This window comes from Ostrea edulis, chromosome 7, assembly GCF_947568905.1.
Source record: "Ostrea edulis chromosome 7, xbOstEdul1.1, whole genome shotgun sequence".
Lineage (NCBI taxonomy): Eukaryota > Metazoa > Mollusca > Bivalvia > Ostreida > Ostreidae > Ostrea > Ostrea edulis.
Genome location: NC_079170.1, coordinates 19,626,378 through 19,647,243, shown reverse-complemented (window position 1 = coordinate 19,647,243; position 20,866 = coordinate 19,626,378). Strand labels below are relative to the sequence as shown.

The 20,866-nt window shown below is 35.5% G+C and overlaps 2 protein-coding genes across 6 annotated transcripts in view; one reads left to right on the top strand and one right to left on the bottom strand.

Moving 5' to 3' along the window:
- LOC125656860 (uncharacterized) overlaps positions 1-20,342 on the bottom strand; it is a 32,219-nt gene extending 11,877 nt beyond the window's left edge. Inside the window, exons 1-3 of one of the 5 annotated variants that reach the window (XM_048887478.2) lie at positions 20,213-20,342; positions 10,836-11,017; positions 72-845 (exon numbers count right to left, since the gene is read on the bottom strand). In XM_048887478.2, coding sequence (XP_048743435.1) covers positions 72-845; positions 10,836-10,979 — 918 coding nt within the window. In that variant the 5' untranslated portion in view covers positions 10,980-11,017; positions 20,213-20,342. Of the gene's footprint in view, positions 1-71; positions 846-10,835; positions 11,018-15,402; positions 15,850-20,181 lie in introns of those variants that run through there. The other 4 variants (XM_048887474.2, XM_056143602.1, XM_056143603.1 and 1 more) reach the window with 4 other exon arrangements.
- LOC130047893 (uncharacterized) lies at positions 5,443-7,879 on the top strand. The gene is made up of 2 exons (XM_056143622.1): positions 5,443-6,174; positions 6,815-7,879. The coding sequence occupies exons 1-2, from the start codon at positions 5,602-5,604 to the stop codon at positions 6,827-6,829; spliced, it is 588 nt and encodes a 195-aa protein (XP_055999597.1). The 5' UTR covers positions 5,443-5,601; the 3' UTR covers positions 6,830-7,879.
- Positions 20,343-20,866: the final 524 nt, after the last annotated feature.

Below are 20,866 nucleotides of genomic sequence, written 5' to 3'. Positions count from 1 at the left end.
TATGTAATCAGTTGGATTTACAAATCAAGAATCAACCAATGCTACATATTAAATTTGTGTTTAATACTCACATTCTTGAATTCTTTGACCTTGTATGAAAAACCAAACTTCCCCTGGGAGGACGTTTTTAATTCCACAACTTTAGTGGAACAGTCCCACTTGACCCTATGTGGGTATTTAAACAGGTCTTCATAACTTCCAATAAACCCCACCGACTTTGCCCAGGAGTTGCTTCCCTTACTGACCGCCATCACATGATTCTGTCCAGTACAGTTATTGTTTCTACACTCTTTACAAATCCGGGAGACTTCCGGCAACGATTGACACTGTTCTTGCTGGTTATTAGCGTAATGTTCAGTCATCACTGGCAGTGAGCACACTTTCTCCTCGTAACAACTTGTGGTATTGAAGTGCTGTTCCACCTGTGAGACCTGTCTCTGTTCTCCGGCGAGTAGCGAGTCATGCTCGCTGGATTCCTTTTCATCATTCTCGACACTGTTGGACTTGATCATCCGTTTCATCCCACTCAGTTTCTTTCTGACTTCCATAGAGTTGGACGACTCGCTCGAGTTTGACAGCTGAGATCGCGTTCTCTTGTAGTTCTCAGAGCTCAGTGACCTCTGCGATTCTGTTGAATACTTTAGGACATCATAGACAATTAATGTAACAATGTTGCTCTGGATGGAGTCAATCAGACCGAACAGCTGGTCTTCGGACAGTCCACTGACTTCATTACCATTAACATGGAGAACACACTCGAACTGCGTAAGACGTGAATTGTTGAGCAGTTGACACTCTGGTTTAATGTGAGTTACAATGCAGAATGTTTCCGATTCACCAATACTCTGAAAAACATGTGACAATAAATTATTTGAGGGCTAATTTCGATACTTAGATGGTTCTTTGTGCAACAGATTTCCTTTTTATGATCAGTCAAGAATACGATCATGTAATGGATAGCATGGACACAGAGAAAATGTGATATGTGTGTCCGAGTATCACAATCAGTACCAAGTTTATAGTCAATGCAACAGTCAGCATTATCATATATCTACCTTTCCTGTGACTTCGCCTTTCATATATTTACAAATTTGTAATGATGGCCATATTTCCTCATGAATGCGATGCAGCTGTGAACAATTAATGAATGTACGAATCTTATTAAATACAGCTAGAACATCTACGGTATTTTAACTAACAGCTGGAATTCAGACAGAAATAAAAGTAGAATGAAAACACGAAAAATAAATTTCAGTTTAAAAATACATGTGGGTATGAACCACATCACTTCAATCATACACCATTCATAAAGCATGTTAGCTTCATGAAATATGCTGGTATGAAGCATCGCAATTCATGCCTTCAAACATTTTCAAAACTGAAATTTACCTCTGTTATCATTTAATGTCTCCCGCCCTACTTAATTATCTACCTTTATAAAGGCATGTGGTCAATGTCATATTCCTGCCAATGAATCATGGGTCTGAACAGCTATCATATTATTTACTAAAACAAATTTCAAATAAACTTTCCAAATTTTTTTTTTATTATTCTAGTTAAAATTCGGACTTGGTACATAATGAATGCACCAGTATACATGTATTTTCACGGAATCTACCTGTAAATTTAAATTCATTGCTTCCCTTTTGAGAACTTGTAAATAATGAATGCATGCACATAACGGCAACAGGTAACCATCATAATGATAGGATATCTACATCTTGAAACTTTGTTAATCTGTAAAGGGATAAAAAATAAGTCTGTTTAATGTAAAAACGATTAAGTGCATAACCGTATACGTCTCTTTTCATTATCTGTATTATAACTTTATTGAATGGGATGGTATCTTAACATCCAGACATGTCGTGGTAAGGAATATGACCCATAGGACAGTTTAATACGTCATCAGGAGTTGATTGATCCTGTTAATAAGTCTGTAATCATGCAGGACTCTCAGTCCCGCCTGGACCTCAGAAACTCACCTACTGCATATAAAGTGTGTGTGTGTGTATACATATATATATAAATCCCTGAGAGTTGTCATTTTGATCTGATGATGATATCTCCAATGTTTTTCAGTCTGACTAAAGCCAGCCCATACTAGTTCCCTTCATTGTAGGCTTAACCCAACTTTAAGTTAACGCCCCCAAATTTTACCTGTGTTGTGATCAATGATAAGCCAATGGTCAATCAAACTTTTAACAATAGAGCTTAGGTTGATTGACATTTGCAGAGACCTTGGTCTACAGCTACCTGAGAAAGATGTTTTGATAACAACCATGGCTAATGATGACCAGCAGTCTTCAGATCTCAAGGAAAGCCCCAGTATACCTGAGTTTTGATAGCATGGACTCACACCTAGAATATTTTAATTTCTAACGTCCCCTATACAATGCAATTTATCATCGTATATTAATGTCTCTCCATCTTTATACATGTATTATAGATTAAACAATCAGAAATCAAACAATAATAATAATAAAAAAACAAACAACAAACATAAGTTATTGCATGGAATATTTTCTATTAATGATTTATTGTGGCTTTATATTTATAAAAACATGAACAATTCTTTATTGGCGCAGCACATCAACATGTATAATGGTTATATTGCCCAATGCATAAAACTGTTACAGTAGTTAAAAAAAATGCTTCTGTTTGAGATACCACATGGATTATAAATTACACAATCAGAAATCAAACAATAGTAAAAAAAAAATCAATATATGCACCCAGGGGTGCATAAGCTGAGTTGCATGGGATACATTGTAAAGTCAGGAATGATGTGGCATATTTATAATTGTGAAGAACTAATTTCAGGTTTAAACTTTTCAAGTTATTGTCCAGAAACCATATTTGTCTGAAGTTTTCAATCTATTTTTGGTCACTGTGACCTTGACCTTTGTTCTCCAAAATCAATAGGGGCCTTGCTTTGTGGTATCCAACAATATAACCAAGTTTCATTTGATTCAAATTAAAAAATTTCAAGTTATTCTACGGAAACCAATTTTTTTTTGGAATTTTAAATCTATTTTTGGTCACTGTGACCTTGACCTTTGACCCATTTTCTCCAAAATCAATAAGGGTCTTCCTTACCGGGTACATAACAATATCTTTAAGTATCATTTGATTCGGATTTAAACTTTCTGAGTTATTATCTGGAAACCAAATATTTCTGAAATTTTCATTCTATATTCGGTCACTGTGACCTTGACCTTTGACGTTTTTTCTCCAAAATCAATAGGGGTCTTCCTTACTTAGTACCCAACAATACATCAAAGTTTCATTTGATTCGGATTTAAACTTTCTGAGTTATCATCAGGAAACCAAATTTTTCTGAATTTTTCATTCTATTTTCGGTCACTGTGACCTTGACCTTTGACAATTTTTCTCCAAAATCAATAGGGGTCTTCCTTACCTGGTACCCAACAATATATCACAGTTTCATTTGATTAGATTGTAAACTTTTCGAGTTATATCATCCGGAAACCAATTGTTGACGCCCAACCGCATCACCAAACCAATAGCCGAGTTCAACTTCGTTGCAACTCGGCTAAAAAGCATAAATAAGTTACTGAGATATTTCTATTTATACAATGTAATTTATCAGGCTTTATATTTATAGAGAGAGAGAGTTATTGAGATATTTCTATTTATAATTTATCACAGTTTTATATTTATAAAGAGAGAGAGAGAGAGAGAGAGAGAGAGAGAGAGAGAGAGAGAGAGAAAGAGAGAGAGAGAGAGAGTTAATGAGCTATTTATAATTTATCAGGTTTTATATTTATAAAGAGAGAGAGAGAGTGAGAAATGTGTAAAACTGTAGCAATAATATAGATGAAATAATATGGCATGGCAATAGTGTTGCATACGTATGACAATAATTACTCATTTAGTCAATGATTGAGAGTAAGGGAGAGAGAGAAAGGGGGGGGGGGGTAGACTAGCTATGTGTCAGCTTCTGTTTGGGATACCATCGTTACACAAACACTACGTCCACAGAAACCCTAAAGAGAGAGAGAGAGGAGGGGGGGGGGGGGGGTAGATTTCGTGTCAGCTTCTGTTTGGGATACCACCATTACACAAACACTACAGCTACAGAAACCCTACAGACAGCCCATATTGAGGGGTATCTTGATCATTCTTCATTTGGTTGTACATGTACACAGATCTACTTGGATTTATTCATTCTCTCGAAACATGGATATTTTACCTACTACACCCACGACACCGCGAACTCCCAGGACACCAGGAAGTGCCCGGAAACGCCAGATAATATTATATTTAGGAAATTATTTATATACGATATATAACAATTTAATTAGAAGTTTTAAAAAGCAAAGGTTTAGAAATGGGCTAAACCTGTCATTTACAATACATAAATATGACCAAGTTTGAAGGTTTACGGGAAATAGAAATGCGGTATGCATGTAGGTGGAAATTTTAATTTTTTTTTTGCACAAATCAAGACACTAAGCATAATTTGTAATAACCTGAGAAATTTTCTGTGTATATCATAAAAATATACACAACAATTGATCTCTTGGCCAGGTAAATAACATTGACCATGGATAAGCTCCGCCCACATTCAGTGATCCGTGGAGCAACCATACAGTGGTTTTTTTTGGGTCTTTAACAACAAAGTGCATTAGTAGGGGCTGGCTTTAGTCAGACTGACCCTACAAGGAAGTGAATTAGTAGGGGCTGGCTTTAGTCAGACTGCTATGTTTTTATGGCTACTATAATTCTGGTTAATGGAGAATCTTAGATCTCTCGGTCGATCGTTACTGTTTCTTGAATGATAGGTAGGATTTTGGATTTGCTATATTCTTTTTTTTTTTTTTTTTTATAAATTTGTAGAGTGAATGCAGGCCAGTTATTTCTATTTCTCAAATAATATCAAGTTATCATCATGCCCTTCTCCATGCATTATATCAACAGAAACATAATTACTTTTAATCAATTCAAACAAATTCCTATCCCCCCAATTAGGACAATGAAAGTTTAAGTAATTAGATTTAATGTTAATAACTGGTACATACAAGTTATCACATGACAATTTGAAACCATGCATACACTGTAAATGTATATTTAGCAGGTATGATATTCTAAGTAAAGTTTTTGCTTGTCTACCTTGGACTTTTGAATTCAGAAGTGTTTTGCAAAAACACTTTAGTCATTTTACAATGTACTTGACTTGGAGAAACGTCTCTCATCCATCATAGGTGTTAAAAATATTACATCCTCAAATATAACATATTTAAAGTATGCTGGGGGGGGGGGGGGGGGGGGGGGGGGGGGGGGTGTGATCAGTATCATGTTTTGTCATTGTCAAAAAATGTACAACACATACAAATCATGTCTGACTGCAGGTATTGAGTTTTAATTGTCATTGAAAGTCTTTAATGGTACAAAACAGCATGTTTTCACTGCTCATAATTATAATTATATGCGGGTGTTTTATAGGTAGTCGGGTTCGAATATCATTTGTATTGGTCACGTGGTGAAGGCATATAAATAGGCGAACATGTGTTTGTGCGGCATTCTAAGCACGCTCGCTAGTTCTACGTACAGGTAAATTTTATACACTACAAAAACTCTATGGCTGAAAGTGACCATTGCATGGAAACTCCGGGAGAAGAATTTGGTTTATCTAATGAAGAGGCCGTTTCTTTATTCAGTTCTTCACTGAACAAAGCTTTAGAAAGGCAGAGCAATGTTATTGTGAGCACTATAACGGGCCTTACAGAAAAGTTGACAAAAAGCAACGCGGGGAAAAACGTGCCGCACGTGGAGGAACCAACAGTTTCAGTTAACGGGTCACCAGGATTCGAATTCAAACACGAGGGACACAAGATTCAGTTTAACTTTAATCAAGCAAGATATTCCAAGTTGTCAGAGCTAGGAAAGTTGATTCAGGAGTGTGATTTTCAGAAAGCAGCAGACATCGTAAAAGAGGAACAAGCAGCAATACTTCAAAGAAACAAGATTTTAAAGATTGCAGACCGGCACGGATGGGATACCGTGAGTGAATACCTTGACGACCCCTTAGCGGACGACACCGAAGATGCTACTAAGCTTCGTTACGCTGTTAGTCGTGCTGCTAGGAAACGCTCCTATCGAAGCAAGCCCTACGACAAACGGAGAGGCAATTTCGCGCCAAATGACTTTTTTGTTCTACGTGGCGAGAGTTAAAAACTATCTGTATTCTTATTGAGAGTTTACACAGTTATCTATCAGGGAAACTTGTGAAAGTATATACAGATAATCAAAATGTTGTACTGATTGCATGTAAAGGAAGTATGAATTTTGAGCTGCATCAGCTCGCTTTGGAAATGTTTGGATTGTGTGTAACACATTCAGTAAAATTGGAAGTGGAATGGATTCCTAGAAATATGAACTCGTTAGCAGATGAGTTAAGCAAAATTTACGATTTTGATGACTGGGGTGTTTCAGACAGGATTTTTGAATTTTTGGATAAAACGTGGGGGAAAGTTTACATGTGATTTATTTGCAGACAGTAAAAACAAAAAATGCAAAAAATTCTTTTCAAAATTTTGGACACCCGACACTTCTGGAGTTGATGCTTTTGCGCAAAATTGGTCAGATGAAAACTGTTGGATAGTACCTCCACCCGTGTTGATTTGTCGAGTACTTACGCATTTGCAGATATGTAAAGCTTTTGGTACACTAATTATTCCAAAATGGAAATCTTCAATGTTTTGGCCTCTGATTTGGAATGCAAAGCAAAACAATTTTCATTATTTTGTAAAAGGATTTATTGAGTATAATAATCCAAAAAATTTTTTCAAAGCTGGATCAGATATAAACAGTATTTTTGCGGCATATAAGTTTGCTAGTAATGTTCTAGTGCTGAGAGTTGATTTTAGATAGATCATATGGATGATCAACAAGGTTCCATGAACCACATGGCATATCTTGCATGGCACCATGTGCATAATGAATTCTAGAGCAGTATTTTGAGCACCATGTGCATATACCTTATGAGCTACATATAAAATTGTAAACAAAGCACCATGTGCGTTTTCTTGTGTATACTAAGAGAATTTTGAATTGAAACGAAGTGGGATTTTGTGAGCTAAATATGAATTAGAGATAAGGCACCATGTGCGTTTTCAGAAAATCAAATGTAATTGAATGGGGCATGCATGAACTATATCTTAAGTCTCAAGGTGGAAAGTTGTGGGACAACTTTGCATTGATAAAATCTGTCTTTTTTATAGGTACACAATAACATTCTGTCGGAAATCCAGGAAATGAAAAAAGACAGCAGGTTTGCATCGGCAGCATCACACATTCATTACATTCTACGGAAAGGAAAGAGCGACAACTCTAATAGAAAATACGACACTTATTTCCAAAATTTAAAGGCTGGTGTTCGGCTCACGATGTTTTCTATTAATAACAAATGTGTTACTTCCGCCATTAGATTTTTCTCTCTTTGTTTTTCTAAGTGCTAGCGAGCTGCCATCCTACTTATACTATATAGTTTCTTGTTTTTTGGTAATTAGCATCTAATTAATTTATATTCGGACGAACAAAGTGAGGGAGAATATAATTATAATTATATGCGGGTGTTTTATAGGTAGTCGGGTTCGAATATCATTTGTATTGGTCACGTGGTGAAGGCATATAAATAGGCGAACATGTGTTTGTGCGGCATTCTAAGCACGCTCGCTAGTTCTACGTACAGGTAAATTTTACAATATTTCTATGGCGGATAGTAACCATTTATCAGATGACATTAATCTGTGTATATATTGATGTGTATTAACATGAGTAGTTTTGTTTGCGATATATTTCTTAAGGACATTACGAGTGATGAATAAAGTGCTAGCGAGCTGCCATCCTACTTATACTATATAGTTTCTTGTTTTTTGGTAATTAGCATCTAATTAATTTATATTCGGACGAACAAAGTGAGGGAGAATATAACTGACTAATCCGAGATTAGCACATCTAACAATATAAAAGCGGGGCTAAGAGTCAGAGGAATCTCCGATTAATAACTGGCCATCAAAAGAAACCTCCGCTGGGATGACTGCTACTATTGAGGATCGATATAAATATATAGTGATTTCAAAATCCTTGGGAGAAATGTACTGCATTTAGTTCTAAGTCTGCAAAATCATGTGATAAACTCTTACTGATCCAGACATAAAAGCTGCACTGTAAACTATACACACATGTGCATGAATTCCACTGTGACATCACATCTACTTATACATAAATTGATGATTAATTGTGACATCACATCTACTTATACATAAATTGATGATTAATTGTGACATCACATCTACTTATACATAAATTGATGATTAATTGTGACATCGTACATCTGTTTACAAATAAAAATGGGTGTAAACACTTCGTCTGTTACCAAAACCGTAGACAAATGCTCGTTTTTAGCCGTGCATGTGCATAAAATAAAAAATAAACAATAAAAAGATTACTGGCTGAAAAATACGTCCACCTTTCGTCTTTGCGCAGAGGCAGACCTCCCAAGCTTGGCCTACCTTACCACAACAACCCCAGCCGGGCATATTTTCTAATATTCAGTAAATAACCTGCATTTAAATCACATGTAATTATATATTAAAAAGAAGCTAAGATTGACATCATTTTTAAATCTTATCAATATCATTATTATGCTCAATCAAAGATTGTAGTAGAGGGGAACTAGAACAATTGAATCTTTATGAGAGCAATGGGTTTGTTGGATCCTATAGGACAAATAAAGTATCAGCCAAACTGACAGTTTGGAAAGAGGGTCTGGTTAAACACACATGACTTTGTGATATTGCATTCACTTGTCCAACTGGCAACAAGGTATCATGGACACAGAGACTTCAAATCTGGCCTCCCATTTACTCCCCATACCCCTGATGCTATTGTTTGAGCTAAGAATTGTTCATCTAAATTACTAGTGTAGCATGCATGCTGGTATCCAAGAGCTTTATTAACCCTGATCAGGAAGTGTGACTGTGTGACAGTCCGGGAGACACGTTAATCAGACCTAGCCCTGGATAATCACGGGATTAGTCCCATGCATGACATCTGTTCCATGTTTACTTATTCTTATCCTAAAGCTAAGGTGATGTATGATGTTGATATGCAGGTGAAGAGAATTTAATAAACTTTAGCATAGAATTTAAAGGTTTGTCAAGTGACTTGACATGTCTGTGAAATAAAACAGTCATTATCCAAACCCTTTCCAATATTGAATTCTAGTATTACACATCGTCATTCAGAATTAATCATTGTCTAATATAAACAGTCCCATACACTAAGCTCCATAAATGATTTTTTTCTGTCAATTACATTTTTAAATGCCAGCAGGATTTGATGAATATTGATAATCTCTTATTAGATCTGAACATATTTAAATGTAACACAGATCCTGAGATTCTGCTATTGTAACAGACATGAGTATTTATTTCATTCATTTATCAAAGTTTATCAGTTGATATATTCTTACTAACTCTACATCATGCAAACTGATTTATGAAAATTTCCTGAATTAAACGAGTATTCCAAGAAAATCAAATCATTAAACATGATTCAGATTGTAGTTCTGGATGTTGGAGTAGAGGGGGGGGGGTACTAATTTTCAGCAATTCCACAAGTCTGAGACAAATTTTTGACAATCCTCTGAACCTCCATTCAATACTTTTTAATCTATGTCTTAGAAAATTTGTAACATATCATAATACAAGAGGTCCATGGGCCACACTGCTAACCTGAGTCAAACCTGGCACTGTTGTTCTTCAAAAGAAGACATTCTTAGTTGTTACCAACTTCAATCTACACTTAACAAAGTGAAATCTAATTAATTGTCCCAATGACAGCTGGATGGATGAAAAACAGACAGACTGACCAATACAACCCCAAAAATTGTTTGTTAGGGGGATCTTACAGAAATCATATAGACACTACAAATGATCAAAATTTTCTCGAAACTAAAGGAATCAATCTGAAAATACCAGGTAGACGCACAAGCTTAAATATAGAATACATTTCCACAAAATTTGGTATAAAGTAAATAACATGAACAGCCCCCCCCCCCCCCCCCCCCCACCCCCCCCCCCCCCCACCCTCAACAACTTCGTTTGCAAAGGGTACATATGCATATACATTTGTTAATACTGTGAAATTGACAAAATTTGTGGGGACCCAATTTTGTGAATTTCATGGGTGCACTATGAAAGTGAAGATGAAAAAAAGCAGAGGTGAGCAAGCTCACATACCCCATGCTCTAACATTGATTGACAATGTTTCACATAATGAATGGTAATGCTATGCATTACTGCAAGAACAGGACAGATGGGCTCAAACTTTTGAGTTTAAAAGGGGCATAACTCCCAGAAAAATTATTGAATCAGAATATTCTGGGAATATGCACATCTACACAGTGTGTCCTTATTAACTACAAAGTTTCAAGAAACTCTGTTGAGAGGTAAAAAATACAAAATAAAGAGTTGGGCAAACACGGACCCTTGGACCTACCAGAGGTGGGATCAGGTTCCTAAGAGGAGTAAGAATCCCTTGTCGACAAGTCACACCCGCCGTGAGACCTATATGTCTTAATCAGGTAAACGGAGAAATTTCAAAACTTTTAATTAAACCACAACAAAATACAAAACATTTAACTGAATTTTCTATGTACAGGGACCATTATACACCTCAAAATCAGACCCCAACAAAACCATAAAAAAATCAAAGTTTTCCCCTTCAAAATCTGAATTATTTAGACAGATTCCACACCAGACCAGGAATCAAAATATCAACATGCATAATGCCGTTCTCAAACTCACCAGAACTTTAAGTTTGATTCCGAGTTTCCCGGTGGGGCCCTTCAAAATATCAACTGTATGAGTGTTTCCGACCAGAATGGGTCGTGAGTGAAGAAAGTTCTGGAGATGACGATACTTGTATTTTTCTGGTGGGGTTGACCCCATAACGCTGGAGTGATCACAACATCACATCATGGCTTTGTCTGAAAATAGTAAAACAATGCAAATCAGAAATAATCGTACAAAATATAGTTGCATACACATTATGGAAAAACACCTCAATATAGGGATTATGGTATTTATAAGGGCTGGGCATGCTTATAATTAAAGTACACTAAAAAGTTGCAATGGAAATTGAGAAAGCTAGTCCTCACTTGCAATAATTCATTATTATATTCAAGTAAAGCTTGTCCACACTCACGATTAAATGTATAAATTCATTGAATTCTTATACCCTATAAGTATTCACATGGTTTAAATATCACTAAAAAGATTATGACATGGCATAGCTATACACGTAGATAATAGATCTCTATACTTTCATTTTCATTTTTCTTCAGATAAACAATTAAGTCTGTCTGCTATTTCTCAATGAAATGTCAGACTGGGGGCCAGTCATTAGCTTGATGTCTTACAATAAGGTTCAATTGTCAATCCTGCAATCATTGCAGCAGTTATATAACCAGTGTCCTTAGCTGGCTGATATACCCCAGTATCTGTGGAATCACCCAGACACAACTCTTCAGAAAGCGGACTCAAAGAAAGCCCCGTGTCCATGTAAACTGTAAACATACATCATCTATAAGTATCCATTCAAGTTTGTTAATGGATTGCACATTTCAGAACTGCTAGAGAAAAAATACTGGTATTACACCTTGTGAATGTTTCCAACGCAAAAGCCTCGATATCTCGATCATACAAATGCCAGATTTCACAGCTCAAGTGCTATACAGTACTTTTAATTCACTTTGATCTGATTTTAAAAAATAAATAAACTCCGACCCTTGTAAATTCTCAATGCGAATTCTTGTTATAAGTGTGCCGACATGTTGACAGGTGATAAGCGAGCCCCTGGCGGTGTATCGTCCCAGTACCTGTCTATCTGTCTACATCCGTGTAGACACTACCACATGTCAGTTACAGGATGCAGCTGTTCTGCAGTGGAGGTCAAGCAGTGTCACAACATGCAATCAATTTCAACAACAGAAAAAAAGTGTAAGAATTCTTTTAAACCATCACAAAAGCGTGTATAAAAAAATCTAACAAATTTAATTTACACACTGAATATGATGGAAGTTATTTGCACATTTTCCAGAGGTTATTTTCACATTTTCCAAAGGCAATTTTCACAGTTTCCAAAGGTTATTTTCACATTTTTCAAGCATACATGTATAATCTGTCTTCAATTCATAATAAAGGCATTCAAATACATTGTGGATACATGTATTCCCAATGCCAGTTTAATTTGAAATCCATTCCTTTCATGAACACAGCACAACTCATGGGACCGTTACAGACGTTCCCCAAACACTTCACCATATAATCATGATAATGATTTACAATTAAGAGGTGCCATTTTGTGCATTAATTAAGTTCCATTGAATCATTCCATGTACACTTTAATTAACAGTATATAACTTGCACTTTTCCCCCCTGAGATAGCTATATATGTAAGCATTATCAAATCAATGTGCATGCACTTTAATACTGTATGGTATAGTAATTTTAAATCTTTATGAAAAACAAAAAAGTTAAGACTGACCCCAAAGTTGGTATACAAAAACTCTTGAAGGCAAGTACACGCACATGTTGCATGCATGTTTAGAGAAAATGATATTAATTCTGCACAATCTATAATGGTATCCTATAATCATAAAAAAAAAAGTTTCATCTTAATCCCCTTGTGTAGTGTCCGGGAACACCCCCAAACAAAAGAAAATAAAAATAACAAGACTAAGTGTTATTCTAAAATAATGTAACACACACCCCCGAACAAAAAACAAAACAAAAAATAACAAGATGAAGTGTTATTAAATGTACAGGAATCATTACCGATGTTCCCGACTCCCCCCCCCCCCCCCCCCCCCCCCCCCCCCAACCTTCCATTCAAAAGGTGTAGTGCTAGTTTTGTTTTAGAAAGTTCCACTCAATCATTGAATAAACAATGCATACAGTAAAAATTTCACCTTATTTCCTTCATTTTGTAATATATATACATGTATGAAAAAGGAGAAAATTTTAGTATGGACTGGGAATCGAACCCTGCAGACCCCTGCATTACTAGTCACGTGCTCTAATCACTGAGCTACAGCCATGACAGATATCCCCAGTTCACATATTCCTTAAACTACTACATTTGTGGACACCAAATTCTTGTTTTGCCCCTGGCAGGTCAACAGCACTAGGTGTAATATATAGGAAAGGAGAAAATTTTAGGACCGGGAATCAAACCCGGGACCCCTGCATTACTAGTCAGGTGCTCTATAACCACTGAGCTATCCAGGCTGATATCCACAGTCCATATATATAGCCATAACTATTACAATTTATAGGAGAGCTTATATACAAGCATTATGCCGGTAAAGGGTTGCAAAAATAATGCTCGGCAATTAGGACCTTTGAGCAGAGAGGGTTTTTTAAGGGATACTGAAAGGACCTAGCTATTCTAACCCTGATCTGGGGGGGGGGGGGGGGGTCCTGAGGAAGTGCATTTTGAAAAAAAAACAAGAAATGTTTGTCAAACATATATGTCCACCATGGTGTAAAATTAAATAGGGTTATGCATCAAATAATTGATAGAAGAGCCATAAAAATTCTAGATATAGTGAGTGGTCAAAAGCTTCCTATGATTGACCCCGGGCCTGGCCATTGACCATGTGACCTAAAAATCAATAGGTGTCATGTCCTTGTGTACCAAGATCGATGTCTGTCTAGTGTCTAGCAAAAAGTTCTCAAGATACTGAGTGGACAGTATATTCCTATGTCCAGTTTGACCCTTGACCATGTGACTTCAAAACCAATAGGGGCCATCTACTCTTTAGGATGTACCAGCTAGTGTACCAAGTTTGATATCTGTCAAACAAAAGGTTCTCAAGATATTGCACAGACAGTATCTTAATTCCTATGTCCAGTTTGACCCTTGACCTTTAACCATGCAAACTTAAACTCAATAGGGGTCATCAACTCCTTAAGATGTACCAGTGTATCAAGATTGATGTCTGTTAAGGAAATTTTAAGAGTTCTCTAAAGATATTGAGCCTATAGTATATAGTATATAGGTTCCTATATCCAAAGTGGATTGACACTTGACCTATTGACCTGAAAATCAATAGGGATCCTCTTCTATTCAAAACCAACCTACACATGAAACAGCATTGCAATCAAGTGAATGGTTAAGACATTGAGTGGACAACATGTGGTCTATTGACCGACTGACATACTGACTGACAGACAAGTGCAAATTAAGCAATATGCCCCTCTTCTTTGAAGGGGCCAGGGCATAAACTTTACTCTAGAGATAGATAATGTAAAAAAATATGGAAATCATATCAAACACTTAATTTATAGGCGAGATTTATGGGATCAAAAAGACCAAAATTATGAAGGATTTTATCGGGTGGGCGGGGGGGGGGGGGGGGGGGGGGGGGGAGATTGAAGTTGCAGCCATTTAAAATTCCGGTAGGTCTTGAGTCTTGACATTTTCTGAATTAAAAATCCATTCTGTTTGGGTAGATGATAAAACAGTAACAAAAATATTGCTACCTCCATTATTAGAACTCGATGCATTCAATTTATAGTTTTTGCCTTTGATATGCAACGATAGCCATTTCCTTCTGAATGTACGGTAGTTGTGAACAATGCGCGTATCAATCTTCATAAACATAACATATCTATTTGACAGCAGAATGTAAATATAAGACATATTAACTTCATTTTTGAGAATATGTGAGAGTATGAGCTGCAACAATTTATGTTAGAATACTTTTAAAGCATCATTAATGCACTCCATGAAATATATGCTAGCGTGAAGGATCGCAATTCATGCCCTCATGTATTTTCAAAAATGAAATGTACATGTATTAATTACTTAAATTTGCAATTTATACACAAACCCTCAAGATATACATGTTGCCCATGGGATGCATATATTAAATGGTCCAAGCAAGTTGCCTTTGCTAAACCAGAAAATTTGATCCATTAATTAAGCCTCATTACACTCCTAATATACCCATGTATTCAACTACAGATAGACATATATGATTATGACAAACATACATAAAATTCTGCTTAAATTTTTAGCTTTAGGCCGTGTCCATACATCATGATTATGCAATATAGTTAAAAACACAATCATCCATATCTTCCACAATGATTCTCTGAATAGCCAAATGATTGAAATGAAAACAGTGCGTTGTCACATAATCTATGCAAATTAATGCTTAATTGTTGCAAACATATAATTATACATCCTTGATGCAAATGTTTATCTAAATTTTACCAGCGAACAACAGCTGGAAAATTGGAGCAAAAATGACAATGACAGTCACTGTGCAACACTGATTATATATCAGGGCAATATATACTATACCTAAAGAGAAAACGAACATCCCTCGGACCAATACAGCCCACTCACATTATGAGAAGATAAGTCCATTACACACCTCGAATAAAGACCTCAGTTCACCAACCGGAAAGCAGAATTTCTTCCTGCTTTGAACATACTTCTCCTCCTTCACACAGAAACCTCAACATCCCAGAGTGACAGATCTCACACGTGTGGTGACGACATACAATATAGCATAAACACTTAACAGCAGCGAGTCTTCAGCTCTTCACCGGCGGCAGAAAATTCAGTTTAAACTGTCAACACTTAGTACTTGCAGCACACATATCTGACAGTTACAACTGCACACTTCCAATGTTTTGTTAAAGAAATTCAGCCAAGTGCTGTTAATATACTTACAAACAATTTTGCAATGAAGGTTGGTACTTAATAAAGTTTGACTGCAGTACAAAGTCAACATGTCCTAGATAATGAACACCTTGATCAAGAATCCAGCGAATAAATATTTACTTGTTCAATTTTGTTTAAAAACTCATGCAGATCTTATAATTTAAATGCATACAAGAAAATGTTACCAGTATTTTAGGTAATACCATTCACCTGCTGAATGCATACTTTGTTCATATGATTCAGGTAATTTTGCATAATTACAGGTATCAATACCACAGGCAATTATATTGTTTGGGTTCGAATTTACTTATCAAAGAGCACTCATTAATAGTAAATTCGAAACCAAGCGATATAATTGCTCGTGAAACATACATATGATAATATAAAAGCTGAGCACTATAAGGTGATCAATCCGTGTATAAGATGAAAATGTGTGGGATGATAATGCATATGATGAATCATGAGAAAAACCATCAAAATAATTCAACTCACATATATCGCAAGAGATTAAAATTCATTGTGAATTTGTCAAGTAAAAAATTACGGCTCCTGTGGGATATCAAAGCTTTCATCAGCTTAGCTACGTGTACAGAACTGTAACCCTCTAAAAAAAATATTGTAAATACAGCTAGCTCACGTAATTTAACCTTTTGAAAATTCATTTCATGAACGACATGTTTACAAACTAATAAATAATTCACTAATTAATTTTGGGGTCAAGCTTTGCATTGGTTTATTAGATTAGGATCGAAATCAAAAATTGATTTTTCCAAAACAGACGTATCACAGAGATCAACTTCATTTGTTTTGAACTTTAGATATTCATTGAAATTATCAGCTGGTTCTGTATATTGTAACAATGCATTTAAAATTTACACACAAGTACATGCCATGGTGCAATTTTAATAAAGCCACTTCAACCCCCCTGTCCAATTCAACATACCAGATTTTTTGTTGTTTTTCATTCATTAAGTAAGTACCAACATTTCCGTTCTAACTCGCAAACAAGAATTTTCTTTCTAATCCATTTCCTTTCTCATCTGATAAAACTTGTCCAAATTATTAATGACAAATGTTTCCTGATTTATCCCAAATCTTCTTCTATCAAGCTGTTTATACATTACAATGATATTAGAAGTTCCAGGATTATATTAAGAATCACGAAGGTTTTGTGGACACTGGTACATGTAAGAAGTAATATGCAGTGATGTACAGGGAGGGCTAAGGGGTGGGGAGAATGGGGGGGGGGGGGTGTTATGTTCCTTGTTATGCCTGAAAGCACACTGGACAAGATTGAGCTTAATAGTCTGAGAGTGTGAGAATATTGCAAATACATGTATGTCTCCTACCAATAAGTCACAATTACCTTCCTCAGACTACTTGAGAGATGTCATACATGTATAAGCAAACCATGTATATTAGACAAAAAGGTGGATATTATTTTTGAATTCTAAACTAAGAAATATTGTAATTTCAATCTCTTGAAAAAGATGTGGCAAACTAGATGAACTTTATTTCAAACTAATCATGCTAATATACCTTTCAAATATAGATCTAACACAATAAAATATACCGAGAGCTAGACAAAATACAAAACCACTGCAGTGGTCTTGGGGTAGACCATTCGCCCCTCATGTGGAAGGTCGGGGTTCAAATCCCGTCCGCAACAGACCTAAGTCGTTAAAACAGGTAGTGACAGTTCCATCTCCAAAAGCTAGGCATCAGGTGTAAATGTCACGGGTCCTCAGAGATTACCTTAAAAACAGATGTCCTATGTCACAGTAGGTGTGGCACGCTAAAGAACCCTCACTGCCATAATCACGGAGCATAGGCCTAAATTTGAAGCCCTTAATTCGGCTGTCTTGGCAGTGTCTCCATATGAGTGAAAAATTCTCAAGAGGGATGATAAACAATTAAGATATAATCAAGATTTAATTCAGTCAGCCATAACACTAAGTTTTACAATTTACATTTTACAAACAGTGAAACGTGCTTAAACAGTTCAGGAGATATTGTCCATGTTAACTTTTCATAAAAGTAGGCCAAAATCCAAGGTCAAAATTTGGTACCAAAAGAAAGGTTCGTCACAAGGAATGGCATGTACATGAAACATGAAAGCTAAAACACTCCTATTCAATAGTTATGGACAATGTTAATTTCTGGTTAAAGTTTTCAAATTTGGGTCAAACTCCAATTTTTAAATGGTGCATTTTCCTTAATAAAGAATACTTGAAATATGATATATATATCATAAACTTAGAATGGTTAACATACATTTTCAAAACTTTGTAAACAATAAGATATTCCAATCTTTGTTTATACACAACAAATAATGAACTTTCTTATCAATGAGCTTTTATCATAAGGTATTTTAACCTTATTTTTTTGTTATCATTCTAAGTTTTATGTTTTTGATATATCACATTTCAAGTAATCTTTATTAAGTAAAATGTACCATTTAAAAATCTGTGCAAAATTAACATTTAAATTCACTAGTTTGCAAATATACATGTATACAAGACTCGATCAAGTCTTATTTACATAACACAGAGTTAAGACTAAAATATTGCTCTTATCCATGCATCAAGAAAGTCCAAAAGACATGTTAAGATGACTTACATATCAAATAAAAAATCAATTTTTTCTTCTTCAAAAAACGTGAACCATGCAGTCCCTTTAAAATACAAGACACTATAAAACATATTGGCTGTCTAAAATAATATACACCCACAAAATACTAACACTTTCCCCTCTCTAAACATAATTACGAAACATTAGCTTCATGGGGTCCAACATTAAATAATAGGTCTAGCACAATCTCTATATTTAGCTATATAGCTTTGTAAAGCTATTTGAAATAGCTTGATTTAGCTATGTTACACCTTTTATCAAATCAATCAAATTTTACCATAAAATATTTCCAAAACTATGTGCCTTATTGATTCAAAATTGTCAAATGTTTAGGATTACTAAGAGGAAAAGCAACATGCAATTATCCAATCTTTCAATCTTCAGCATAGAATAAAAATTACAGAATAATGGACTGGCAATCAGATTCCACATTAGTCATCATACTTATCTATGCTTCAATGCACATGGGGTAGTGGACAGTTAACAACACAATAGCATTCTCTTTTTATCAATGTTCAGGACAACTCTTAAAACCACATACGTATTGTTATGAAGACTAATTCGAATCACAGGGGTTTGACACGATTCTGAGCACTCTAGTATATCTAGTATATAGAGTGCTCTCTATATATACCGGTTTGTCCAGATACAAATTGAGTCAAAACCCTGTGATTAGAACAGTCTTGTGGTTAACAGCTGGTAAAGTTAACTGTATAAACATGTTCAAAATTTATTTCATATTGTGTTGACATTTTGGCTATGCTATTGCACTTGAGTAATATCAGTCTAAGAGCGCGTTTGATTACAAGCAAACCGAAACCGGATTCGAAAACCGTGTCGTTTGTTTCTGCAAAACCGGAACCAGATTCGAGAAACCGCGAATCCTGCTCTGAGGCTGGATTTTTTGGTTTCAAGATGGCAGCCGATAAAGTTCCGTTAGTTTTGTCATTTCATTATTGAAGTTTTGTTATTTGTTAATCCTTATAGATTGTTAGATAGTTTGCGTACGTGCAAATGTCAACAACAGAATGCTATTTTGGGACAGTTTTACCTATATAATTACCAAACAGACGGAAAACCAAAACAAGACGCACATGGCCTAGACGTTCCCTGTAAATACATGTGTACTGGTTATGGAAACGCATTTACACGTTAGCTAGGGTTAACATTCAATAAAAAGAAGAAATAAATCACAGGTCGTTCCGTACCCAAATCAGTCCGGCTATCGAAAGAAACTTACAACAGGTTGGGAATAATACGTATAAAGGTCAATTCCTTCATCCTCAAACAAAAACTCAAGCCATGGATAGCATTCTACATTACTGACAGCCATCTTGCTAAAATCCAGTTTCGGTTTGAGCGTTTGATTACAAGCAGTTGGTTTACGAAACCAGATTCAAAAACCGAATCCAGTTTTGTTGTAATCAAACACGCTCTAAACTAGCTGAATCACGCTATTTCAAATAGCTTTATAAAGTTATATAGCTAAATATAGAGATGGCACTGGACCAGTTTAGTGTCAGCACGGTCCCATAGTGTCCAGAATTTGAATAATTTTTAAAAAATTGTATTAACATTAAAACGCAACAAAATATTCATAATTCATGAATAGATTGATCGAGATTATGTGAACAACAAAGCTATCCATAGCCTAAATAGTGGCACTCTCCTACTAGTACAGTACCTGTACTCATAACAGAGATCAGGGAGGCCGACCCCATTCCCGAGATATTATTGTGCTGTGTGTGTTTGAGAAAGAAAAATTCAATACGATGTACTTACTACTGCCAGTATCTAAGTTATCCAAACTTACGCAAAGCCACAGACTGAGCTATTCAATGTGTATCCAAGAAAAACCGGAAAAAGTGTGAAGTTATCTCTCCCATTAAAGATTGAGTAAACTCCGAATGACCTTGATGGATGTTTTATTTCCGAAATGTGCCAGGAATGTACGGTGCGACTTTCGGGAAATAATTCTTAATCATTTTTGTGTAAAGCATTTCATTCAACACTTAACTTTTCTTCTCTTTCTTATTGCTTTCTTTCTTTCTTTTTTTTCTTTAGCTGACTTGAGGTTTTATTAGAAGTACCCTGATATGTGTAGTCCTATATATAGCCCTATTGTCTATATGACAATACCAAGGTTACACATGAAAACCACATATGGGGTCCTTTTAACATGTTTAACCTTAAAGACATACACAATTATATTGTAATTAACATAATGATGAAAAGATTGATTATTGAGGGGAAACAATGAAAGGCATTCAAATTGAACGACAATCAATACTACTTTAGATAAGAATTAACTTAACATTGATTATTGATAAATTCTTTGAATACAAAACCATGCATGTGTTTTGCATTGTTCTGAGGTCAACAATACAAAAAGTTACTATCTACCATTTTCTTTTTATTGATTTGATAATAATAATAAAATATATAGCGCGCCTTATATAAAATAAAT